At 49.7% G+C, this 26,256-nt stretch overlaps 1 protein-coding gene across 3 annotated transcripts in view; it reads right to left on the bottom strand.

Moving 5' to 3' along the window:
* Positions 1-444: 444 nt before the first annotated feature.
* The window catches only part of LOC143004088 (utrophin-like), a 46,242-nt gene continuing 20,430 nt past the window's right edge, over positions 445-26,256 (bottom strand). Inside the window, exons 8-54 of one of the 3 annotated variants that reach the window (XM_076154942.1) lie at positions 25,920-26,080; positions 23,240-23,476; positions 21,895-22,076; positions 21,140-21,290; positions 20,913-21,032; positions 20,682-20,783; positions 20,186-20,293; positions 19,914-20,093; positions 18,819-18,982; positions 18,578-18,701; positions 18,400-18,487; positions 17,568-17,815; positions 17,309-17,477; positions 16,015-16,142; positions 14,883-15,020; positions 14,672-14,785; positions 14,417-14,572; positions 13,852-14,022; positions 13,546-13,737; positions 13,236-13,370; positions 12,267-12,416; positions 11,466-11,627; positions 11,151-11,282; positions 10,898-11,071; positions 10,637-10,792; positions 10,370-10,540; positions 10,096-10,275; positions 9,803-9,931; positions 9,260-9,430; positions 9,117-9,173; positions 8,862-9,020; positions 8,152-8,289; positions 7,850-7,945; positions 7,470-7,637; positions 7,201-7,373; positions 5,602-5,752; positions 4,546-4,721; positions 4,127-4,262; positions 3,607-3,756; positions 3,321-3,473; positions 3,133-3,234; positions 2,803-2,923; positions 2,474-2,691; positions 2,268-2,385; positions 1,986-2,191; positions 976-1,130; positions 445-880 (exon numbers count right to left, since the gene is read on the bottom strand). In XM_076154942.1, coding sequence (XP_076011057.1) covers positions 499-880; positions 976-1,130; positions 1,986-2,191; positions 2,268-2,385; positions 2,474-2,691; positions 2,803-2,923; positions 3,133-3,234; positions 3,321-3,473; positions 3,607-3,756; positions 4,127-4,262; positions 4,546-4,721; positions 5,602-5,752; positions 7,201-7,373; positions 7,470-7,637; positions 7,850-7,945; positions 8,152-8,289; positions 8,862-9,020; positions 9,117-9,173; positions 9,260-9,430; positions 9,803-9,931; positions 10,096-10,275; positions 10,370-10,540; positions 10,637-10,792; positions 10,898-11,071; positions 11,151-11,282; positions 11,466-11,627; positions 12,267-12,416; positions 13,236-13,370; positions 13,546-13,737; positions 13,852-14,022; positions 14,417-14,572; positions 14,672-14,785; positions 14,883-15,020; positions 16,015-16,142; positions 17,309-17,477; positions 17,568-17,815; positions 18,400-18,487; positions 18,578-18,701; positions 18,819-18,982; positions 19,914-20,093; positions 20,186-20,293; positions 20,682-20,783; positions 20,913-21,032; positions 21,140-21,290; positions 21,895-22,076; positions 23,240-23,476; positions 25,920-26,080 — 7,352 coding nt within the window. In that variant the 3' untranslated portion in view covers positions 445-498. The remainder of the gene's footprint in view (positions 881-975; positions 1,131-1,985; positions 2,192-2,267; positions 2,386-2,473; positions 2,692-2,802; positions 2,924-3,132; positions 3,235-3,320; positions 3,474-3,606; positions 3,757-4,126; positions 4,263-4,545; positions 4,722-5,601; positions 5,753-7,200; positions 7,374-7,469; positions 7,638-7,849; positions 7,946-8,151; positions 8,290-8,861; positions 9,021-9,116; positions 9,174-9,259; positions 9,431-9,802; positions 9,932-10,095; positions 10,276-10,369; positions 10,541-10,636; positions 10,793-10,897; positions 11,072-11,150; positions 11,283-11,465; positions 11,628-12,266; positions 12,417-13,235; positions 13,371-13,545; positions 13,738-13,851; positions 14,023-14,416; positions 14,573-14,671; positions 14,786-14,882; positions 15,021-16,014; positions 16,143-17,308; positions 17,478-17,567; positions 17,816-18,399; positions 18,488-18,577; positions 18,702-18,818; positions 18,983-19,913; positions 20,094-20,185; positions 20,294-20,681; positions 20,784-20,912; positions 21,033-21,139; positions 21,291-21,894; positions 22,077-23,239; positions 23,477-25,919; positions 26,081-26,256) is intronic. The other 2 variants (XM_076154944.1, XM_076154943.1) reach the window with 2 other exon arrangements.

The raw sequence follows: 26,256 nt of genomic DNA, 5'->3' as shown, positions 1-26,256 counted from the left end.
TGTATTCCCTCTCCAACCCTGGAAGGTTTTGATAAAAGAATTCCACGGGAGCAGTGTGAGCGATAGTGCTGCGCCATTCGAGACATTAAGGCTAATATCATTACTATTGCAGTGAGGCTGGGAGGTTGGGAGAGAAAGCTATGGCGCCGCGCCGACGCCGTCCTTGACCGGACGAGGCTCTTATCTGGAGAGGAACAGGAAGCCTCGTCTCACACGCCTGCACCCAATCAATGAAAGAGACTGGAAGGACATGCAAACGAGAGCATGAAAGGCTTCGGCCTGGATTGACGGATGAGAGGAGAGGAAGACTGAGTGTGAACCTATATTGGACGTATGGAGGAATTAGTGACGCATCTACAGAAAGGATGGTGTGTGTGTGTGTGTGTGTGTGTGTGTGTGTGTGTGTGTGTGTGTGTGTGTGTGTGTGTGTGTGTGTGTGTGTGTCTGTGTGTGTGTGCAAAGAGACATGCCTGAGGGACGATCTGGGTAAATGACAAGCTAGTGAGGGGAAGAGCAAACACACACACGCACACACACGTACAGAATGTCTAAGCAGCATTGGGCACGGCGATCGATGCCACCTGTTTCACACCACTTTAACCAGGAAACTGCACACGAACGCAGCCGCATTCCATCAGCTATCCCGGCGAAGGATGACACTGAGCTAATGCCACAAATGCACACACTTACCTCCAGTTGTAGCCTCAGCTCCTTGGCGTGGGCGGAGTCCTGGGACACGTCTTCCCTCTGGGAGGCGTCGGCAAGAACGTTGACGGTGGTCTCCGCCTCCTGGAGCCATTTGAGGAAGGTCTCCAGCTCCCTGAGGGACGCCTGCAGGCCCTTCAGCTCGCAGTCCAGCTGGCCCTGCCGGTCGCTCGTCCTGTCAATCAATACACACCAGAACACAGATTATTCAGGGCTGGAACTCCTGATGAGTAATCGCCTGCATTATGGCGTTTGTGACATCATAGCGACCTGTTGTTGATGGCGTTCCAGGTAGCGTTGTGTTGGTCTGTGACCTCTTTGATCCGCCGGGTGTCATCGGCAGAATATTCTCGCAAAAGGTGACCGGACAGCTCGTTGAAGGCCGCCATCAGGGGCTGACCCCGGCCCAGGTCCTGGAGGAACACCTACGGAAACAAACACACACACACACACACTACGTCATATGTCCTAAACGTGGCAACAGGCTCCATCTTGAAGAGGATACATAGGTTTGGAAAATGGATGATCCTGATATACACGTGTATATATATTGTTGCAAGGAGAAATTGGCTATGCGGAATATTAATGACCCCGAGAGTGAGCAGACAATGAATTAAATGTCAGGCACACAAAGGCGGTGAAATTTGTTATTCTGCTGCTTCCCTGTCTGACACTGTTTATTTAACCTCGACTTAATCAGGAAGGCTTACATAAGACAGAAGTGTGATTCATAAAGCCGGGGTTTTAATTTGAAATTGGCTTAAAGCGTCTAGGTCATCCTCAGATGACCCTCAGACACTTAGTCATTATCAAATGAAACATTTCACGAATTCCAATCGACAATTACTCATCATTACCCTTCTATCTGAAAGCACACAACTCAGGGAGCAGCTTGGTTGGGTTCTGTTAAACGCAGTTGCCCTCTAGTGGTCGGTCCCGGTAACGCACCTGGCTGAGTATCTTCCCCCGACACGGAACTCTCGGCCAAATCAGCGTCTCAAAAATTACGATGATGGATGATGTGGGCGTGGGAGTGTTATTACGGTCTGGCGTGATGTACTGCAGAGAGGTGATGAGTGATTCGCAGCTCGTACTGATTTATACCAGGGCTTCTGGGGCCTTTTAGAAAGTAAAGTTTGGCGGGCAGAATCAACCTTGAGCTCTGTGCCGCGCCAAAGACAAAACAAAGACGATGTCCCCGGTGAAATGACCTCGGGGGGGGGGGGATGAGCTGTGAGCACCCGAGGGACACGGAAAGCGCTTTGAACCTCCTCCCTCACCTTGTTGTCGGCGAGCTGTTTGGTCAGGGGGTCTCTGGACTGCTGGAGCAGGTTGTAGAAACGCCCCTCGTTCTGCCCAATCAGAGCATTCACCTCCTGCCTCTGCCCTTCCCACTGGTTGCTGTGGCCGATCATCTGGTCCAGCTGCCTGAGCCGCGCCTCCACGCCGTGCTGGGTGCTGTCCCACTGGCTGCGCACTCGCTCCACTTGGAAAGACACAGAGCGACACGTCAACAACCGTGTACACAGAGCAGTGATTTGTTTACCGTTGCGTTTACATACATTTCTCTGTAATGGATGTTCGAATGTCCAGGTTAGACGTCTTGTTTTTGATGTTCTGCGCCAGTGTGAAAATGTCCTCCAGCTGCGGGTGACGGTGCTCCAGGTCGCTCTTCGTCACCTGTAAAAACACACACACACACACACACACAGGTTTTAGTGTCACTGGCAGCGTCGGCGCCTCTCATCCCTCTGACCCGTACTCTCACCTGAAGGCGCCCCATGGTGGCCCTGATCTCCTCCGTGTCCCCTACGGTGACGATGTTGGACTTGAGCATCTGCGTGATGAGGAGCAGCCAGTCCGCCAGCTCGGTGGCCGTCTCATTGAGGTCCGTGGGCGCCACGGTGTCTAGCGTGTGCGGGGTTTGGTGGTGCGGGTCTTCGCTCACCAGGCTGGCCATCTGCACGGCGGAGGGGACAGCAGACACTGGCAGACGGGGGCGAAGACGCAATTAGCATATTATAGCATTCAAATTTGCCACACAAGTGCCGACAGAAGTGGAGAATCTGAACTTTATAGGTCTCCAAATGTCTTTACCGAGCTGCTGGTGCTGGACCACATGCTGGTGCTGGGTCCAGGGAGAGACGGGTGGCTGGAGAGATTCTCGAATCCGTCCATCCAGAGCTTTCCAGTCAGCTGCCAGCTGTTCTACCTTACTCTATACACACACACGCATACACACACACATACACATCATCAACAACTGTGTGCTGCATCACTAACAGGGAAGAGAGAAGCTTCAATGACTTTTAATGAACAAACCCACATAACTTATGGGAATGTGACTTTAACGGTGCAATTTGCTATAATAAGATGGGAAAATTAGTATTTTTAAAAATCTAATTAGGTTACGGCAGCAACTGGGACCTTTTCCTGAGGCAACAGCTGCTGTCGTCTCTGCAGCTCTATAGAATGAGCCAAAAGGTCCTCCAGGTCTTTCTTCCTGTCCTTCATGGAGATCTCCAGGGCCTACAGCGGGCAAGCATCCATTTTTAACGTACTGTGCTCGATATCACGTTATATTGTGGTGCGTTTGCGCGATAAGCGTCTGCTACCTGCGCCTGGCTGGGGTTCAGGCCTCTGGTGGTGATGGTCTGGTGCGTGACGAGGACCCAGTCCGTCAGCCTGTTCATCCGGTCCTTGAACTGCCCGTGACTCTGCAGGTTGGCCTCCGCCTCCCCTGCTTTGTCCAGCAACTCGTGGGTTACCTGCAGGAGAGAGAGAGAGAGAGGGAGCGAGAGAGAGAGAGACAGAGAGGGAAACAAGGACGGGAGGGTGAGCAAAGCGTCTCCCTGGAGTGTGTGCGTGACGCTGCGTGAGTCAGGCTGCGACGTGTCTCACCTTGCTCCAGTTGAGGTTGATGACTCGGAGTTTTCCGACGTGCAGGTCCCTGTCGTGGGGGCTCACGCTGGGATTAGACAGAATCTGAGGGGCGTGTTTGTTCAGCCAGCCCAGACGCTCGCTCTGTGGACCAACTTCCTCAGCGAGGGCCTGAGACAAACAAAGTATTAAATAGGAGCAGGAGAATAGGATGGAATCTGTGTGTAGCCAAATGACTTTTCATTCTTTCGGGGGAACATCTGGCTCGGGTTATTGTCAGCAGAGAACAAAGACAGAACAATAAGCGACTATGTTTCCTTTGATATACTAAGAGTTTGGGTGTTTGCTGGGTCTGGCAGCTTACGCTCTGTGCGCGCCAGAGAATTGAGACACAGTGAGTCAGACCTGTGAGTGCAGTGAAGCCGACGGGACGGAGGAAAAACAATCGAGGCGCCGGAATGAGCGGGAATAGAATTCTCTGCGCCCGCGGGGTGAAACAACAGTCACGCTGAGGTGACTGCATCTTGGCAGCGGCCTGTACCTTGAGCTCTTTCAGGTTCTTGTCGGTGGCGCTGATGGGCGAGGAGCTGACAGCGTTTTCCGCCTGCTCCAGCCAAAAAGCCAGATCGCGGGTTCTTCGCACCAGGTCTGACAGAGCCGGGTCCTCTCCTGCAAGCCTGTATGAGCGCACACACACACACACACAGAGAATGAGTGGTGGATTAGAATCTCCTTTCCCCCCCAGGCAGGTTTCAGGCCTAATCCCAGTATTTGCATTTACATTACTGTTATAGACTGATTGAGCAGGCTGATAGTGTTGCCCTGCCGAATAGTGCCACTGATTGAGAATTAGACATTCTGCTTATACTGATAATCCCTCGCAAAGTCCAATTTCAAACTAGAATACATCCCCCTTATTGTGCCGCCTCATTCTCGTGTGTGTTTCTGCAGATTCCCTACCTGCGTTGTCTGTCCAGGACGTGTCTGTTCACGGCTCTCCACCTCTTGCTCAGTGCGGCCAGCTTCTCCTCCAGCAGGGGTCCGTCGGGAGCCGACAGCTGCCCGATAATGTGCTCCCCGGTGCGGCTGAGCACAGCCAGGACGGGCTGGTGGCTGGCCAGGCCTTCCTCCAGCTCCTAGAGGACATTCCAGAGACAAGAGGGGAGGGAGCAAAAACAAAAGAGACACAATCAGGGATCAATCAAGGTGCATTAACGGATTCACTCCGGGCTATATCCCTCGGGCTTCGGCTCCGTGTCTTTCAAGGCAAATCTCTATTGAACACTATAGGCCTGATTTGTGGCAAATCGAGACTTAAGCCAAATCTTTACTCCCACCGAGAGAGATTCAATTTGCCAAGACCGACTCGTAAAATAGGAAGAGTGATGATAAAGTCTCCTGAGCGGTGAGTCAGCTAATTGATCTCTCAATTCCCAGCCACTCCACCCTACCCCCCCTCCCCCCCGGTACATTCCCAGTGACTGTGAAAGCCGAGGAGAGGAGATAGACACCTCCATCACGGCCGGAATCATTACTAATCACACTGATTACGGCGCTGATAATGACTGCAGGGGCTTTAGAAGAATTTAATCACCAATGGAGACAAAAATCTAGCTTTGGCTAACAAAACATAGCAAAATGAGAGGAGCTGCTCTGGTTGGCCCCCCCTTGCTCTGAACTCCACTTCACTCCCCCTATTCAGTCTGCATCATGAATAATTAGATGTGGAGTGTGTTTGTTAATTAGGAGCAGTGTCGCAGCTCATTTTCTAGCCGCAGGGAATCAAAATCAATTATCAAACACTCTCAGCATCGAACTGAGATCCCAGACACATTGATACTGCAGAAACTGGGAAACTAATGACTTTGCTATAATGTGGGGGACAAGACAAACTTAATCCTGGGGGGACAAGACAAACTTAAAATGCTGTCCTGACCGTCTACCTCTCTTTCATGTGGCTCGCAAACCCGTTACGACTCCAAACACACACAGACACGCACGGCGCTGTCCACCGACCTCTTGGTGTTGCCGTGCAGTTTCCAGGTCCAACTGTCCGTCGGGGCGGACGCTCTCGGACAGCAGCGTCTCGGTGTCGGCCAGCCAGTGGCTCAGATCGTTCATGTCACAGTGCAGCTGCCTCCACTCCTCGACGGCGCGGTCAAAAGTCCTGCAGCACAAAGACACACACATAAACACACACAGCTCATATAAAGTAATACAATCACTCTCACTCTGTCGGCACACTGGAACATTTTCTAGCATTTATTTGTTTACCTTCAATACGTCGCTCCTAATGGACTAAGAAATCATCTGCCAACCTCATAAGACAATCAAGCGAAATTCCGTTCTCCCAATAAATCAAACCACATATTTCAAATGATTGTGGTAATAAAAGGAATCGGCTCGTCTCCGTACATTCTTTGCTTCTTTCCCCATAAAATGTGAGAAATTACAGATTTGTGGCCCACAAGGAGAGAGAACAATAGAGTGGCTGGAGATAAGCAAAAAGAGAGCAGTTAACCTCCATTAACACCAGAAAATGCCATTACAGTCAGGCACGGGAGAAAACACCGGAAAGTTTACAGCGACAGCCCTGAATAAATCATCAGAGGGCCAGGATGCTGATTATGAATACGCCCCGTTTCCCCAAAATCTGATCTTTGTTGCACAGGTGGCCATGATTGAGGACAGACAAGGACAGGAAATGAGTTTGGGGTGAGCAGTTTCCCCAATTGTGCGCGTTTTGATTTGTAAGGACACCCAGAGGATCCTGTGATCACACACATTTATCTTCAGAACCATCTTATTGGTTTATGCTAACACGTCCACCGACTGGATTCAGCAGACGAAGACTGTTTGTGCCCAAGGAAATGTGTCGATAGCAATCAAGGTCACCCACAGTGCAATATTGTATGAGTGTGTGTGTTTGTGCATGAGGTGTTAAATGAGTGAGTGAATAACCATGAGATTTATGCTGAATGAATTGTTATGATGGTAATCAAGGTCAGTGTGTGTGTGTGTGTGTGTGTGTGTGTCAGCTTATCTGCTGTTTCAAGCAGGCAGAGCTCATTTAACGTCTCAGAAGCTGAGGCCAGGTAGACACACACACACACACACACACACACACACACACACACACACGCGCACACGCACACACGCACACACACACACACACACACACCCCTTCTATTTGCAGCTTTCACTTTCCTCCATAGGAAATAAGACCTTTTATTCTTCCAAAAATTTAGAATGTCTATTGGTAACAAACATATTTTGACACATATTCACAGTATATTCGCATACAAATATTGATTACGCAGTTGGAAATCTCAATAATCAGTAGTTAAATTGATAATCCAAATAAACCTAAATGACGTCTCTATGCAGGTGCAGCGACCAACCAGCAGGAGGCACTGTTGCAGTGAGCGTGGTGGTGGGTAAAGACTACTGCCCATGTGCCAGAAGATTTGGAGAACATCTTGTTGAAAATGTCGAAATGGATTGATAAGGTCTTATTGATGAAGACAAAGTAAAGGCATTGATTCTGTATCAGCTTCCTTTACTTTGTTTGCACCATGTGATCTCTCTCTCTGGTGGTGTGTGTGATGTACCCACCCCTTGCGATGGTTGTACATGCGGTTCAGGCGGTCCCACTCGGCATTGAGCTGCGTGAGGGCGTCTCCGATCTGAGCCACCTCGGCGGGCGAAGCGTCGCAGATGGCATCAGGCTGACGCTCGTGGATGGCGGCGACCTGCTCGCCCAGGCGCTCCAGACTCTCTCGGATGTTCTGAGGTAAAAGAGACCGAGGGGGAGGGGCGGTGAGTGATACTGGCTCCTGGACCAGAGTGTGTGTGAAAGTGCTCTCGCCGAAGTGCAGACCCACCCTGAGTGTGTCCTCCTGGCTGGAGAAGTCTTCGTAGAGACCCCCGCTGAGCTCGGTGGAGTTCAGGAGCAGCTCGTTGTCGGCCATGGCGAGCAGCACCTTGTTGATGTCCAACAGGTAGCCGGAGGGACTCAGTGAGGACGAGCCGCTACGCTCCACCGCAGACATCTGCTCGTCCACCGAGGAGACAGAAGCGTGCGAGAGCCGGGAGAGGAAAACTGTATGTCACACAGTTCCATGCTGGGAAAGACATCAGTGTGTGTGTGTGTGTGTGTGTGTGTGTGTGTGTGTGTGTGTGTGTGTGTGTGTGTGTGTGTGTGTGTGTGTGTGTGTGATTGTGTGTGTGTGTGTGTGTGTGTGTGTGTGTGCAAATCTCTCACCTCAGCTGTCAATTCTCTGGTCTGCTCTGTAAAGCTGTGGGAAGACGTCGTATCCACAGAGACTTCCACTCGCCTAATTCGAAGCACCCTCAACTCCTGACACATACACACAGACACACACACACGCACGTACACACACACACACACACACATTGACCACATCAGTGCACAGAAAACAAACACAAACCCAGTCAAGGCCAACATTCCCCAAGATAATAAAACCGCTTTCCCACTTTGAGCGCTAAACACAGGAACACAGTCTTAGTACAGACACAACATTGTGTTCTGGGGTTGCGTCTCACCCGGTGAGAGGAATATTGGCTCTGCAGGCGGAGCAGCAGGAGCCTCAGCTCTTCCCTCTGCCCTTCGTCTGAGGTCTGCTGCAGCAAGTCTTCTCCTCTTCTCAGCAGCTCTTCCACGCCGGCCTTCTCCTCGTCCATCTAGGGAGGAGACACAGCTGGGTTAAGTTTAAGTGACGAGATAAAAAATGGACGAGCGGATTCCAAACACAAAAGCTGACATTCAGATGTAAAGATTTAGCTTACAAAACTACAAATAAGTCGATCGGAAGGGTGCTGTGGTCGACATTCAGGCAAATCCAGCTCTTAAGAGTCTCTAAACAGAAGGCGCCGCTTCCTAACACTTCCGGGCAAACTGACCTTGCTGAGGATTGGTCAAGTTTGTTCAGCGAGTGTGTTTATCGTCATAAGCCTTGATAACACAGATCACATTCCACACTTGTGCGGCCTTGGAAATCCAAATCAAAGCTCCACGCTGGAAGCTTCACATGGCCTGAGGCACTTTTTGTTTGTTCTTCAGTGAGATTCCAGACAGCTCCCCTATCCCCTAATGCAAATACTACTCCTCATCATCATCATCATCGCTGCTATTCGTGATCTTTCTCAAATTCAAACGCTTCCAAAACAAAGAAAACAAGCACAGCAGAGGTCAGTGTGTGTGTGTGTGTGTGTGTGTGTGTGTGTGTGTGTGTGTGTGTGCGTGTGCGTCTTACTTTGTCATCATCCAGGATGTGAGCTGGGTCCTGCTGCTGCAGAGTCCTCAGTGTGTCCTTCAGCTCCGACTGAAGCTCCTGCACCTCGGAGGGGATCGGCGTCCCGACATGAAGACCGGGACTCTGTCTCTCTACCACACTGTCCACGCTGTCAACGACCTGACGGGAGACGACATTAGAGTGATTATTGATTGATTGATTGACTATGAATTTTGTGGTGAACTTGTTTGATTACGGACTGAGATGTTGCTCTACCTGCTGAGCTTCCTTCTGATTTATCTCCACGCCGCCAGACTGCAGACAGGTCATCATCTGGATTTCAACACATGCGTCCGTTATACATCCGACACCACCAACACTTCTACTAATGCAACACTTCCTCACTTTGCTTTTCATACCTTGGCCATTCTGATGTGTTGAGAGACTTTGTCAAAGTTGCAATTCAGCTCGGCGAGTTTGGGCTCCACCACGTCTCTGCACGCCGGCCCCCTGCTGGTCATGAGGATGACGGCCTGGTCGCGCACGCTGTCCACGCGCAGACTAATGTCCTCCAGCTCCTCCAACATGCGCTGAGGACAGAAGAAGCAGCAGCAGCAGCCGGCGGCGTTTAGCGGTCCTTGTTTTGCTCTCCGCTCGACTTAACATAGACCTCCAGTTGTCAAGGTGAAGGGAGGAGTCGGAAATGTAATCGCACTGCCAGATAAATTATCTGACATGACCATAAAGGGTCAGCGCCTCCTCTTTACACATCTATACACAATAAAGTGGGAGGATAATTAATAAGAACTGGGGGAGCTCAGAGCATCAACATAACTCCCTTCTTAACACAGCTTGTCCAATGAATAGTAAATACTCTAGTTTGTCATGATGTAATGAAACGGATGCATTTTACGAGCGTTTGCTTTCTCTATTGGTTTGCTTTCCCCCTCCCCCCAACTTACTTTGACCACCTGCTCCCTCTCGGTGGCGCCGAGTCGTTCGGCCTCGTCCAGGTGGATCTGCGTCTGGTACAGCCACGTGCTGATGTGAGCCAGGTTCTCGTCAAAGATCTCCACCTCATTCTGGTGACTCTGCACACACACAGACACACACACAGTAAATAAAAGAAGAAGTTATCATTATTCATCAAAACTTTTCCATAAAATGCACAATCTATACAATATGATAGCATAAATTGAAGAAAACAACAACAACCAATGCTACTTATTAGGCTATACAAGATATTGTCACTCACCAGCACGGTGCTGAGCCAGTCCTCAGTCCAGGTACGGACGCGGCCCCAGCTTTCGTTCAGGCCACAGAGCCTCTCCTCCAGCTGAGCTTCGCTTCCCTCCACCAGAGTCTGCAGACCCGCACTGGTCTCCATCAGGCTGGACAGCTCCGCCTTACGACGCTCAGACTCCTTCAGCAGACCCTGGAGGAGCAAACACACACTCTTCCAGCATGATACACGGGGTCCTGTACGTCATTTATCACCACACACACACAAATTCTTGAATGTGACTCACATTGGCCCAAGCAATCTCTGCATCGATCTCCGCCGGCATGTCTCCACAGCCGTTCTTCTGCTGGAGCTGTGCCTCATTAGTGGTCAACCAGTCCTCCAGGGTGGCGCTCTCCTTCTGGAACTTTTGCGACAAAGACAAAGCTTTTTCCAGGTCCTGCTTGCCCTCCGTTACCTGCAGAGAATACAAGAAATAAATCATCAAAACATGTCCTGCCATTTCATTTTTGATTGCGTGATTTTGTAGGGAAACGTTTCAAACATGACATACCTGCGCTCCTAAGTCGTTGTAAAGCAGTTTGAGAGCAGTGAGTTGTTCGTCCATGGATTTGGGATTCTCCGTCTGTTGTTTCTGCACAATCTGGCGACCCGTTTTTATCACCGTCTCCACCTCTAGTTTCACCTCACTCAGCACCTTGTACAATTTCTACGCGGCGGGAAAAGCGAAGATGAGAAGGCGCGCATAAAGTACAATGTAACAAATCAGCGTGTATTGGAGCGAGAGAAAAGCTGAGAAATGTCTCATTCTCACCATGCAACCATTGAGGTGGGCCTGGATTTTGTCCGGCTCCACTTCGCCGACATCCAGAATGTGCAGCTCGGCCTTGGCGCTATCCAAGACTCTCTTACAATCCAACATGCGCTGCTCAAAGTTTGCAGGCTTCTGGAACAGCTGGAACTTTGTGGAGATCTCCCTCAGCTTCCTCTGCAGAAAGAAAACAAAGTCATCCGGCGTTGACATCTACATGCAGTTCCTGTTTTTCTCCAGTAGGAGTCAGCAGTACCTGAAGCTGGTCCAGCATCGTCCCGCCCCGGGTAGCTTTGCCGTCGCTGGTCGGGGGAGGCAGGTTGGCTACGTTCCTCCTCCTCATGTCCTCCACTGTGAGCTCATGTGCTGCAATCTCTGCTCCGATGGTCTGAGGTGGAGATGAGAACCACAATACTTTCATTTAACATAAAGATTCACATTAAAAATTTAATTAAATGTAAAAAGCAGTTTGCGATCACAGTTTCGTAGCCTTAGATTCAGAGCAATATGACCATTTTTACAGGCTTTTACAAGTTAGAAACGGGCAGAGCAGATGGTGCGTTCGGTGTACCTGCGCCTCCTGCGGGAGCTGGAAGGCGTCGACGCGGTCGGTGAGGTAGGAGGTGAGTGTGTGGTCCAGTTGGCTGAGCGACTCGTGCAGCGTTTGGAGCGCCTGGTCGTTCTCCTTTAGGGTCTGCAGCTGCTGCTCCAGGCCCATCTGCCTATTCACCGCCTGGAGGCCGCAGGTGTTTACACGCACATCATTAAACGCAGAACTGAACAAGCTGCACATCAGGATCGTTAACTATTTATTGTTCAGTGATATTAAAGGATACCTTATTGTAGATCTATAAACAATGAAAACTTACTGACAACTAAGTTTATGTCGATCTTACACACATATCGAGCTTTATAGTTTAATTGGCCAGATCTGGAACATCTGTGGCTTTCACAAGTAGTTCCTATCTTGTAATGTTAAAGAACTAAATCCCTACCTACATATAATGATAAAAATGTTATTCTATTGTATTTATCTATTAGATTTTCAGTTATCCAGCTAAATAAATGCGCTTTTAGACAATATACTCCACAAACAATGTGTCAATACATAGGAAGAGTTTAGATTAAAGAGTTTACATCCAGTTAAAGCCTTGTACATACATGTCATTTATTTTAATTAATACATTTCAGTCAACTGGATGTAGCGCAAGATGCTACTAATATAAACATCATGATATACATATGTCAACAAAACATCACATCCCATTTAATTACATTCAATTACGATCTGCAAAGGATCCACACACACACACACACACACACACCCACACACACGCACACACACAAGAGACACGAGAGACACGTTTCTGACCTGGTGGTTGAGTTGCTCGTAGCGGGAATTAAAGGCCTCTAGTTTCTCACTAATGAGCTCGTCCAGTATGCCTCCGTCGATCAAAGTCTGGCCCAGCTCTCTGATTTGTGTGCGGTTGTCCCCAGGGTGGCGCAGAACGCTCTCCAAAGACTGGCGGAGGGAGAGAGACAAGAAGGGCGAGCAAAGATTTTACAAAAGAGAATAAGAGGTAGAAGGGAGGGAGAGAGCAGACAAACTAAAGGCAGAAATTAGTGTGTGTGTGTGTGTGTGTGTGTGTGAGAAGGTGGCAAAGGCGGAACAGGATGTCGACTAAATGAGTGGCGAGAGAGTGAGAGAGTTTGAGAGACGGTCCACTGATTTGGAGTCAACATCACATGTCCTTTTCCTTCCCAAAGGACATGTAAGAGTGACAGTGCTGATCCACTGGTCCCTCAAAATCGGGGACACAGGACAGAGAGGGTGAAGACAACAGGAATGGAAGATGAGAGAGAGAGAGAAAGAGAAAGAGAGAAAGACGAAAACGTGGGGACGAGGAAAAGGGGGCCTTGGGTCTTCTTCGTCACGGTGCGTTGTGATGGAATGAGTTTGACAGTCACGCTGCGGGACATTCACAGATAGACCAACAGAGCCAGACGGAGTGCGAGGAACAAAGACAATGTGGTTCTAAAAGGGGACGCGTTCTACAGATTTGCATGAACTGTCATTTTTCATAATGTTACAGCACGGCTATGCACACTGACTGTAAACAGGCCATTTTCCACACTGCTTCATTAAGCCCCAACATCAGAAAATTCCATTGCATCCTGATCGATGAACATCCAGGGACAGCAACACACAGAATCTTTCCAAAAGCTCACTAGCCTCACACTGCGTGCGTGCGTGCGTGCGTGCGTGCGTGCGTGCGTGCGTGCGTGCGTGCGTGCGTGCGTGCGTGCGTGCGTGCGTGCGTGCGTGCGTGCGTGTGTGTACCTCAAGAGCTTCGTTGACTGCTTCAGTGCTCTCTGGTAGGTTGTCAGTAGCCTGGACTTTCTCATCGAGTGTGTTAAGCCAAATCTGCTCCAGGTCCAAATACTGAAGCAACTCCATCCAGCAGGACCAGACCTCCTACACACGCACACACACACACCGCCAAAATGACAAAGGCTGAACATACACACTTCTTTTCGATGCCTTTGTAGGAAAATGTTACATTCAAAAGCACAAAATGTGGTCATGTTTGCCAAAAAACAACTTATTTGTAGTCTCCCCAAACACACACACACACACACACACACTTTACCTCCAGAGTGTGACATTTGCTTTTGAAACGGTCGCAGAGTTTGTGATAGTTTGCGAGCACGCCGTCCAACTCGGAGGTCAGCTCCTCCCCGCCGCTGCCACCGGGGGGCGATGTTTTGGACACCAGCACGTTGATGCTGTCTTTCAGGATCTTCACTTTCACCTCCTTCTGTAGCACGTCCTCTTTAGCCCTCTGCAGGAGACACGGGAGGAGTTCAAGGAGGACAGTGACCAAGACAAGTGTACACACACACACATACAAGCTGCACACACACTTAACATAACCCCCGAGCAGTGCCGTTCCCACCTTCATCTCCTCCAGCGCTCCCTCCAGCTCCTCGGGACTCTTGTACTCAAAGTCCCTCATGAGGAACTCGTCGTCCACCTGGGCCATCCACTCCTGCATCTCCGCCAAGTCCTTCCTCAGATTCACGTGTCTCTCCTGGTTCTCTGTCGCCCGCTTCTGATGTCTCAGCAGCTGGAAAGGGAAAGAAACGAGGGCAATCAATACCGATGATTAGGATTATCTATCAAGTAATGTCAATCAATCAATCAATGTCTGTCAGAGTGTGTTTCTAACGTAAAAGACACGAGAAATAAAGAGGGATTGGAACTAATAACAATTTAAATGTTTTAATTGGCCAATTTTATATGAATGAATGGAAATGATTGACGAAAGAAGAAAACAGAATAATAGCTTTTCTGCCATTGATCTTTGTTGTGTTTTCAAGGTTCAAACAGAAAAATAGAAACTGGAGGAGAGTGATTTTGTTGCTTTCCCTCTAAATAAAGTGCACTGTCAGCACTGTGGAGCCCAACACACACTCAGCAGTTCATCACACACGCCACAGTGAGCTTCCCCCCCCCATCACCTGTTTGCTGAGCGTGTCCCATCTGCCCTGGCAGTCCTCCAACTTCTCCTGCCCCCACTTGGCCAGCCCCGGTACTGCAGCCTCCTGCACGGCGCCCACGTTCTCCTTCATCTGCTTCAGGGAACTTTCCACAGACTCCATCTCACTCACGTACTCCTTTTATCAGAAAGAAAGAGAAAGGGAAAGGGAGAGAAACCTTTCAGTTGTTGTTAAAAACAGACTAAAAATGTCAATGAAAATGGAATGTTTCCCCACCTTGCACTGGCTCAACTCTTCCTGCATCCTCTCGGCGTCACTGAGCCCCGCGGCGTCTCGTGACATCAGCTCCTGCACCGCGTCCAGCCAACGCTCCACGTCCGCCAAACGCACCTACGCAGCACCATGCGCCAAAAAACACAGGTTGAGGGAAAACACTGTACAGGTTACACACACACACATACGCTTTTCCATACGTCCACGCTCTAACCTGGTTGTCCTTTAGGCTACCCACGATGCACTGCAGCGTGCCCAGATCCTCCCGCGCCTTGGAGGAGAGCTGACTCCATCTCTGCAGCTCGGCGGGATCGGAGGCTTTTTGTGTTTGCTCGATCTCTAAACACAGGCCCTGGAATAGAGGCGTCCACGTTTACGACAACATTCCACAAAATTCTGTAGTTGAAACTTCAGCTCATTGTAAAGTTTTCCAATAACACACTTCATCAGTAATATCATATTAATTCACACACTTGTGCTCTTTTGTGTAGCGAAACGTGACTCTGTATCAATAAGAGGAAAGGATGTGAAGTCAAATTAGATGACTGTCAGCTTCCATCACGCAGCTAATTGCTTCTGGGAGGTAAAAGGAGTGTGTGTGTGTGTGTGTGTGTGGTTGTGGCCAGGCGCTTTCATACTGAGCTGTGAGGAGCTCCATACCGCAGGCTTGGGCACGATGCCCAGAATGCGCCATGTCCCCGCCCCCAGACACCGTGCCCTATCTGCCACGATAACAAGAGACCAATCCACATTCCACTGAAGGATGATGGAGGAGGAGGAGGAGGAGAAGGAGGAGGAGGAGGAGGAGGAGGAGAGCAACGAGCACAGGCAGCACACACAAAACAGAAAGCAACATAGACAGAAGTGCATTCACAGACGCCTTTTTCCTTCTACTACATGCTTTGCCACAGTGGAGAAGGAAGTGACTGCCTGATAATGGGGCCTATTGTGTGCAGGTCAAACACACACACACACACACCCACCCATTCACACACGGTCTGAAAACAAACCCGTTATCGGTTAGCTCAGGGGTCAGAAGGCATCAGTCGCCTGTTAAACTCAAACGTATGGCTACAAATAAAGCAAAAACAACTACGATGACGTAATTTTCTTGTCGATTATTTTGGAACGTTCCATCATAATCAGAGGAAAACGGGACTCGCAGGTCAGGCATGTGTGGGTAAACATCAGCCGACACAAAGCTACAGGTTTCACTCACACAGGCTGACAACAGGAGAAAGAGGGGGGAAAAAGCAGGAGAAGAATTAAAGAACACAGAGGGGACATCATCAACCGCAGAGCATGATGGGTAAAATACTGGGACTCAGGTTTGGATTTAGGCTCACCTGCGCTCGCTCCACGGCGCGCTCGCTGGTCGGGATGTCCACTACTCCGTCCCTCAGCGTGGCCAGCCTGGCCTCCAGACCCTCCACTTGGCCGGCGGTCGCCTCCGTCGCTCGGAGATGGGCCAAAGCTGCAGTGTGATGAAGAGGAGGAGGGGGAAGGGGAGGAGGAGGGAGAGGATGGTGTGGGGTGGTGGTGGAGAGATAAGAGATCAAATTTGCGATTAAGGAATCAAAGAATCACAAAACTGCTTTCATCTGGGCCCCCTGGCAAGTCTTAATCATTGCTACCACAAGGGGGCAGTGTGTTGACTTGGGATCCCCCCTGTGCATGTGTGCGAGAGTGTGTGTGTGTGTGTGTGTGTGTGTGTGTGTGTGTGTGTGTGTGTGTGTGTGTGTGTGTGTGTGTGTGTGTGTGTGTGTGTGTGTGTGTGTGTGTGTGTGTGTGTTTTCAATTCCATAGGAAGATCCCAGATGTTTGACAGCCGGTGCTTCAGATGTAAATATGCCAACCTGACCAGCTGGATGAAATAAATAACACACACAAGCCTATTCTGTTGAATAATTGAAGTTTCTTTAGTCCTCGTCTTTCTCTCTCTCACTCTGCCTCCGTCTGTGTTTTAATTATCAGGTGATTGAATTGTTACATAATCGGCGTGTTTATATACACAGAGGAGAATAGAGATGGAGCACAGCAGAGAGGGGGGGGAGAGATAAAGCGAGGCCCTGGAGAGACACAAACTCCTCTCAAGCAGAAACAAAATGGTTTTCTTTGGCTCTCATCCAAATCCTCCACCGCTGCAAAAGCCAGAGAGGCAAACACGCAAACACACATGTAGGGTCAGAGGCAGGGTTCTCTCTCCTGTCACCTTTTACACACTCGCTTTGGGGCCGGGAGCAGTTTGTAATAAAGTCCCTGTGGTTAAAACGGGGGGAGAGATATTCCGGACTGCTCAAGTACAGGACAGCTCCTCAGGTAACAATGGAGCAGGAGCAAAGTTATGATCTCACACACACACACACATCAGTGAGCTTTCGCAGCTATTTAAGGGCATCTTCCATTACTTGTGCCTGGCCGAGGCTTCTAATAAAGCTGAGGCCAAATTTACACAACTCCAGAGGGGCTGAACTCTGAAGATCTGACTCATCCGTCTTCCAGTCACCTTATGAACCTGAACACCAGTTTGAATTTAGCGTCCTGCGTTTCTGTAATAACAAACCCCCACACAGACTAGTCGAGTATGGTTTCCTCTGCCTTGACGTTGTGCTTTGATACGGATTGACAGCGTTGCAGTACCTTCTTCCATCTCCTGCTCTCTGCTCCGTAGGCGCTGCAGCGTGCAGGTGTGGTGGGAGGACACCACCACCATGTTGTCTCTCAGCGAGGGCATGACCCCCAGCGAGCCCACCTCCGAGTTCAGCTGATCCAGTCCCAGAGTCAGGGCGGAAACTCTGTCCAATCGGGACTGAGACAAGACAAGAGAGGAAAACCAGGTTAAATTGGGACAGAGCTGGGACAAAGTGAGGCAACAGAGACAGACACCTGAGTCTCTTACCCGACACTCTCCGCTCAGACTCCTCAGCGTGTCCTCGTCGCACGTCTGCGTCGCAGCCGCGCTCGACTCCAGCCAGCAGTCCTGCTCCCCCAAGGCCCGATCCAGCTCCCCCAGCTGGAAGGAAACTGCTCCGACCCGGCTCTGGGTGTGAACCCGCTCCTGGGCCGCCTGCAGCTCCCGCGCACACGCGTCCCACTCGGTCTGGATCAGGTCCGTGTCGTCCCTCAAAGAGTCCACAGACGCTCCCTCTGCAGAGACACGGACAGGTTACGCTTTTATATTCGGATTTAAATGATTGTGGAGAATTGAGGGAGAGTTTGTAGAGGCTAGTGAGGCTGGAAAGATGGAATTCCTAACAACACAGATGACAGAAAAGCAGATAAGAGACAATTGAAGACCAGCAGGACGTCTGGAGTTTAACAAGTCCACTCCAACTGTCCGACCTCCTCCAGAATTGTGTAAACACATTCAATTCAAAGCCGTCCTTCGTTTCAATGAGCACTTCTATGAACTCGCCAACCCTGCAGGCTGATTTTTACTACTGACCACAAACACACACACATACACAATCACTGGTTCTGATTACTGGCATCGACAGCCAAATAACAATTACAGTTAAGCTTGTAAATACTCAGGAAATACCAAGCAGCTGTGGGAAAGAGGTAAAACAACGCAGAAACGTCAGATTTCTGTGAGCCGGTGACTTATCGCGGCTTAAGGATCCAACAGATGGCGCAATTTTTGGGACTACTCCAGATTAGCGTTAACGATCGTGACAGAAGGGTGAGGTCTTTCAGTCTTTACTCATTTCAGCTCATTTGGAGCCTCATACCTCTGTCAAGCTGGGTCATCAGGGCTCGTCCATCCTGGATCGCTTGACCGATCGTGGTTTCCTTCGCTGCGAGTTCGGCCTCCAAAGCCTAAAGTGATCAGGTCAATGGACGGATCAATTACAATGTCTTCTTTTCATGGCTGCACATGTCCTGCTGTGTTGTGAGATGTTGACTCACCTTCAGTTTGTCCAGCAGGTCGGGTGTGTCCGGTGTGGTGTCAGGGTGTGTGGAGGCCAGAGCCTGAGCAGAACTCTTCCATGTTGAAATCCAGCGCAGAAGCTCAGATAGGTTACTTTCAAACCTGCAAGGCAAAGAGAGTGTGTTGGTGTGTGTGTGTGTCGTACATTTTTCTGTCAGGTGTGTGTGCACAAAGGTGTGTGTGTGTGTGTGTGTGTGTGTGTGTGCGTCAGACTCTTACACCCGTCTGACTTCTACGTCTGTCTCTATCAGTCGTCTCTTAGGAGGAGCAGGTGGGGCCAGGTCCTGGTCCACGATTGAAGACGCCGCGGTCACAGCAACAGTATCCACAACGACATTCTCTTCTACCGGAGACATCCCAGCTTCTGTCACAGCCTCCATTACCTGGACAGATCAAATGGATCATGGATACCGAATCATATGTATTCTAGGGCTGCACCTAACGATCATTTTTTTAACGATTAATCTACAAATTATTTTTTCGATTAATCTAACGATTATATTTATAACGCAATATGAAAAACATTGCGCCCAAAATAAATATCAAACTTAACTCATTAATATTTCAATACTTTCCTAAATTACTCCACTTGAAAACAAACAAAAGTAACAAAGACTTGCAGTGCATTATTCCACAACTAGCCACCTTTTGATTGATAATCTCCGTTTTTCAATCCAACATATGGTTTATTCAATTCAAGTCAAAGTGATCGAGCGCAATCTGCGTTCAACAACAAAAATATATGAGACGCAGGTCCGTTCGCTCCGCGACCAGTCGGTCTGATCGGGGGGTGGGGGGGCAAAGATTCGCTTGCGGCTCGCGAGACACAGGTCAGTTTGCGCTTCCGCATGTCAGCCGGCGGAGACCCGTTTGCGGCTCTCGAGCCCATGTCAGCCGGCAAAGAGCCGCGTGTTCGCCACCCCTGCCCTAGCGTCTCACGCTCGGTTGGCGGGGACACAAAGTTGACAATGCGCTTAACGACGCTTTCACTTGAAACCGTGGGATTTCGTCGCTGCTTGTTTGGTTGCTTTCACCTGACGCGGCCATCTTACGTAATCATTATGCGTCGGCGCACGGTTATGCAAATCGATGTACATACTTTAATTCAGAGTGTTAGAGTTGAGAACTTCAATTCACGCGCACACGCGCACACACACACACACACACACACACACACACACACACACACACACACACACAATTCCAGCCTGAGCAGTAACACCTGCTGGATTTGGTTTTTGCGGGAAGATGAAACACATTCTCGTTCGCACAAAGAATGTGTATAAGCGTCAACACACACACACACACACACACCTGGAAGGAGCAGTCCTCCAGCCTCTGCACCAGGTTGTCCCATCTCTGTGCCAGTTCATCCGTGTCGCCCTCGATCTTGGCCCCGGCCTCGGCGCTCCGCAGCAGCGCGGTCACGTCCCGCCCCGCGTCAGACAGCTGGTCCAGCGTCCTCCTCTTCTTCTCCATGTCTTCCTTTATTGTCTACGGAGCAGAAAGACAAAAAGAAAAGAAGATGGCTTACCTTTCTATATTAGGCAATATTAACAGCTACCTACAACGGGAAGTCTACTTACTGCCAATTGCCGCACATTAGCATTCACTTCACTGGGGTCCTTAAAGTTGCTGGTCTGCACTTCATTCAAGATCTCCTCTTTCTCTGCCAGCCAGGCGCTGAACAAACTCTGAAGAGAAGAAGAGAGAGCGTCACGGAGTGCAGACACACACAGAATGACCTGGATTCTGAAGATAAATTCATTCTGATGTCAAATCAGCAAAGTGTGTGTGTGATTACATTTGGACTTTTTCCATTTGAAACATTCAGTTTAACCAAGAAGTTCTAGAAAGACAACATTGATTTTGCAGAGAAAAGATTGTTTATAGAAACTGTGCAGGGGTCGGACAAAACGTTCTGTCCTTCACCACACGTGGAGCCCCTTACTGTGCCAAAACGTGGAGCAGTAATGAAGATTTGAACAATGCTGTGAACGCTGCGGTGCAAGTGGTCCCATTCCGGATGGTCATTAAAGTAGAGAGAGTAGAGAGAAAAGAGAGAGAGAGAGAGAAGTCTACCTGGTCGGCCTGAAGCTGCTGCCACACCAGAAAGATCTCCTGCAGCTTGTGCCACCTCTCTTCCGTCCAGCGGCACACAGCGGCCCAGCGCTCGCCCAGAGACTGGAGACACAGTTGGACACGTTAGCAGATGGACTGGCTGCTTACATTTATAATAATATATTCAGCAATGATGAAAACACAAGTTATATTGTGTATCAATACAATGAATGTTCAGATCGGACAACTCACTTGCAGTTGCTCCTCAAGAGCAGCGGTGGCGCTCTCGCCGCTGTTCTCATCGACCACCACGACCATGTGGGTCAGGGAGTTGACCTTCACCTGCTCCGCCTCCAGGTCGTTCTGAAGCTCCTGCACACAGACACCAGCAGCACATTGAGCGCCTTCGCATAATTCACGTTACACAAAAGCTGCAGAAGAGGTTTGCGATGAGACTGCAGGGGGCGCTGTGGCTGTACTTTGTGCTCTTCGATCTGTCCCTTGTACGTCTCCACGTCTCCAGCCGCAGGCTCCGTCTCGATCTGTCTGATTCGCTCCTCCGTCTGCGTCAGCCAGTCGGAGAGCTGCTGCAACTGCTGCTGCTGGAGATCCATCAGGACTTCGTGGAGTCTGGAGCGGCAGGAGGAGGAAGAGGAGAGGGAGGAGGAGGGAGAAAGGGAAGGAAGGAGGAAGAGGTTAAGTGACATAATACCAGTAAGTAATTTGCAAGTTATCTGTTCTGGATGAGTATTGAGTTATTTCATTGGCCTACGGCGGCAAAAACTCTGGAATGTGCTGACGAGGCAATTTACAGACTTCAAACACGATGAGTCATGACCTGCAGCAACACACACACACGCTCAAAGTCAACAAATACTACAGAAAAGACCATGTGGAAGATTCATGAGCGCCTGTGTGGTTTTGAGTGTGTGTGTGTGTGTGTGTGTGTGTGTGTGTGTGTGTGCCTACAGCATCATAAACCTTGATAACGCAGATTGAGCTTCAGACTTGTTAAGCGGCTTATCAGGCGTCACCTTCATCCCCCCCCTACTCAAATTGACAGAAAAATGTAGTTGTGTGAAAATGGGCGTGGCCTATATGGTCATACCTTACACTGTGTGTGTGTGTGTGTGTGTGTGTGTGTGTGTGTGTGTGTGTGTGTGTGTGTGTGTGTGCGTGTGCGTGTGCGTGTGTGCGTGTGCGCGCGTGTGTGTGTGTGTGTGTGTGCGACTACCTGGCCTGGCGGTCCATGCTGGCCACTCGGAGGCTCTCCCAGCGGGAGTTGAGGAGGCTCATCTGCTCCCTGATTTCGTCCTCCTCCTCCTCGGTCAGGTTGCCCTTGGCGATCAGCTGGTTACCTGCTTGCAGCACATTACCCACGCTGCTCTGGTGCGCCGTCAGCTCCATCATGAAGGCCTTGGGACACAGCCGAAAGGAAAAATAGGAGAGGTGAGGACGCGTTAGCCCTTCGAAATTTGCGATTGAACACAAAACTTTTGTTGACGGGGGGGCAGTACGCTTCGAGATTTGCGCTGCGAATTTCGAGGTTCCCCACCCCTGGTTTAGGGCAACATGCTTACAAACATGGAGGCCTAACATTGTTACTGCACTAATCAGAGGTTCCATGCTGGCAGAGCCTCTTGGCACCTCCACACCAACATCTGGATACGTTTCCATCCTCGCCCTCTCACTTCGCTTCACCGCGACACTTAATATCTCCCCACCATCGCTCCAGCCCTGCGCCCCTGAATTCATTCTTGTTAAGTGTTACCGTAGCGATGGGCAAAACAAGGCCCCCGGGGACAAACTGAGAAGATGTTCCTGTCAAGAGGCCAATCGAGGCGAACTGCAAAAGGCAAAACAAGGAGCAGAAAACGACGCGGGAGAGAAAGTGAAGGCAAATGAATCGAGCTATTGTGGGTTTTCCGTGCGAGCTCTCTGGGTGAGTAAGCTTCCTCCACTGCACCTCTGAGCACATTGTTTCTGATGAGGCTTTAGTGGAGATGTTGGGGTAAGTCGAGCGAACAAGTCGCATGAAACAAACTGGATGGATTCCTTTTTTTTTTTCTCCTCTTTCTGTACCTCCTGAGCAGCCCGGCGGTTAAAGAGGCTTTGGGTTTTGTTGCTCACACTACCAAGCTTTCTGCTTTGACCTGGATTCCAGACATTACACTTCACAATATTCACATTTCAGCCAAGGGAATCCAGCCAAAGCCCTTTTGCATGCACGCACGCGCACACACACGCACACGCACGCACACAGCCTGCAGCTACACCTTCTCCGGGCCAGGACATGGAGCAGTGTGCCGCCGTTCTCTGCAAAAATTCCTGGCATTCCCAACATGTACGGAGCATGCACTGTTGGATGTGGGAGGCCCGTATCTCAACAATGAAGAGACAGTTCACAGAAATGAAAGCGGAAGAATGAAAATGTACACACACACGCACACACACACCTCAGGCAAAAACTACTCATCAACAGCTCTACAATTTGTTTCGATTCTATTCAACTTCATCATTTTGTCTCTTAACACTAGTTGACTTCTGACCGACGGGCCAACCTGCACGTCTCCTCCTACCTCGTGTGTGTGGAACTGCTCCTTGACCTCTTCCACGTCTTCGGACACTTCGTCCTGCACGTGCAGGGCGTCTTCTGCGGACAGCAGCCAGGTCAGCACCTCCTCCAGGGTGGTCTGATAGCTGTCCAGGTCCACCTCCAGCACGCTGCCTTCCATGTCTCCCTCCGTCTCCGTCAGGGTGCCGGGGGTCTCGGGCGGGGGGCTGCTGCAGCTGCCGGCTTCCTCCACCTGCATGCTCTGAGAAAGAAACACAGAGGGCGGGTCAAAGTTATGAGATATGTAAGGGGGCGTTGGAAGTGTGTGACCAGGAAGCAATCAGAATGGAATCGAGCTGGAGGAACGAGACCCTTTGCTCCATTTTTGCAGCCAAGTTGCAGCTGTGGCTAAACATTCATCTGCAGCAAAAAGTTGTCTATAGAGTCATAAACATGTCTGAATGCTGGAAAGAAAAGCAGAAAATGAAACTAGTGTAACGCCTCCCTGATATATGATGTTGCCGTGGCTACCTTAAAAGTAAAAATAACCCAAAAACAAAGAGTAAAAGTCTCTGGGGAACATTAAGCACAAGACACATTAGGGCCTCCACTGTGATTCTCATCTGCAGAGACGGATGGCAGCAAAAACCTGCTCCATTCTGTCAAACAACAATAGGAGATAAGAATCTTCATCAAGGCCGCAGCCACACCGAGTCAGAGATGACAGGAATGCTAATGGCTGCAGGGATTGGCAACAGGTCAAACAGAGCTTTTGTGCTCCGGTCCCGGAATTACACGCTGCTTAATGTCAAACTCAGGAAAAAAGGTCATCAGCTGGGAATATTCCATGACATTTTGAGGGACTTCTTTTGGTGTAATATTGTAAGGCATCTATGTTAGCCAAGAGCAGGCCCCAGAGTGTGAGAGAGAGAGAGAGATAGAGACAGAGAGAGAGAGAGAGAGAGAGAGAGAGGACTGGAGTTTTGCTCTATTTATCGACTTGAATGGCTGTAAAATAGCTGTGGTCTGCCTCAATAGAACGCTTTATTATCGGCAGCCGAGTTGCCCCAGCTCCATTCCTGCATGTACCACCCTCTCTCCGTAGTGTTTCTGGAGTGCCGGCTCAACCAATCTAGAGCTCTTCATCGGCCATATTCAAAACGACAAAGGGAACAAAAAACTTAAAGGGCACGAATGCAATAAAAGATCTGAAATTCTCAGATATTATAGATATTAGATTGATGTTAATGACTCGGAAACAACTATATTCAAATGGCCAATGAAGGGAAAACACACGCAGTCATAGAAAACAAAGAAAGCTCTTTATTTCCCTCCGTTCGCTCCCTTGCCTTGCGTCCAGCAGCATTACGCATCACTTCCTATGGGGGGAGGAAGCGTGCCAGGAAAAGTCCTTTAAAAAGACTTTTCCAGCTTTCTTTCCAGGGTGTGTGAAGTAAATGCGCCCGTGGGCACTTGGTAATAAAAAGCTGAAGGAGGTGGTTTAAGGTTATACTGGATGCTGACTTCCCACCTGGAACATATCTCAAATTTGTCTGAAAGGAGCAAAAATAAAAATAAGACAAAGCAGAGACGGTGTGTCGCCGTAAATTATAATTATAAATCATCATCAATATACGCTGAATCAGCCGCTTCTGGCCCACAACTTCTCCACAAGCCCATTCACACAAATTTATTCCCATTCCCGCCCGATTGCCGTTTTCCAGCAACTCGCTGTGTTTGGCTTTAAATCGGAGCAGTTGAGTCACGGCTCCTGCGCCCCTTATTTGCTTGCGCCTGCTGTGCTTTTCAGTAAAGAGAGTGGGAGTGACTCATTCTGTCTAGCAACACACACACACACTCGCATACAAGACGTGATACTTTACAGCAGCGACCCCCCCCCCCCCCCCCTCCCCCTCAGCGCTCGTGGCCTTGGAGCTTGCATGTTATCGCCACGGCAAAAAAGTTTACACAGAGTTTGTTTCGAGTCCAGCTTTTTGTAAGATTTCGGCTCCGGGTTTGTTCCAGGAAGCTCGGCTGCAATCAGCTGAACAGAGATAATGGCTTGTTTACAGGATTTCAAGACAGGGGGGGGGGGGGCCCACCAGGATGACACATACTGTGTCTGCCCAGTCTGAGGCGCTCCGTCACTGCTCCGATAATTGGCCCGTGGGGTTTGATGAGGTTGTTTTGTTATTATATTTACCGCTGCATTCTGCCGCCTCCACTGCTGTGACTTTCAGGTTTGCGCTGATGAGAGGCCGAAAATTCAGTCCGCCTCGCTGCTTTCTGAGAGCCGTTTAACGATCTTCAGGTCGTTTAGGAGCAAACTGGGTCACACACATTGTTTGGCTGTAAGTTGGAGTCTTATATACCTACCTTTCCTGTTAAACAACTTTTAAACCTCCAATATTCTCTGGAATTGGCATCCATTATCCCTCATTCCATATTTAATAGAACTTTGCTTCCTTTTTGTGTTCTATTTGGGAATCCACACAATATCTTTAGCTTTTATTGTGCCGGTCATAACCTCTATATTTTCCCTGTTAGAGTAATAGCACATAGGTTCCATAAAGGTGCATTCAAAGGCCTGCAGACCTGGTAAGTGAACGCCACATCACCGCTCTGCCCCGGTCTGCAAGTTGGCTCCACCATCTTATTTCGTACGTTCTCCTATCATTAAGTGGTCGCCGTATTGCCGACGTTACCTGAGCACCGGCGCTGGAGCCCGAGGCCTCCGTTTTGTATCGCCGTGGCAACGTCTCCACTTCTCTGATGGCTTCCATGGTCACGTCTTTGGGCAAGACGGCGAACAGGGACGTGACGTACATGATAATGGACTTCTTGTCTGGCAGCTGCACGGCGACATCTGAGAGAGAGAGAGAGAGAGAGAGAGAGAGAGAGAGAGAGAGAGAACAATTAATAATGCGCAGCAGGAGGAAGAGCGGTGTCAAAAGGTGAAGACGGCAGCGCTGGAGACGGAGGGAGAAAGGGGTGAAGGCTGACAGGGAGGCGATTAGGAGGTAAACGGTTTGAAAGGGGGAG

This window comes from Genypterus blacodes, unplaced genomic scaffold, assembly GCF_046128005.1.
Source record: "Genypterus blacodes isolate CSIRO-AG114 ecotype Tasmania unplaced genomic scaffold, CSIRO-AGI_Gbla_v1 ptg000064l_1, whole genome shotgun sequence".
Classification (NCBI taxonomy): domain Eukaryota; kingdom Metazoa; phylum Chordata; class Actinopteri; order Ophidiiformes; family Ophidiidae; genus Genypterus; species Genypterus blacodes.
This window is presented reverse-complemented; position numbering and strand designations above follow the sequence as displayed.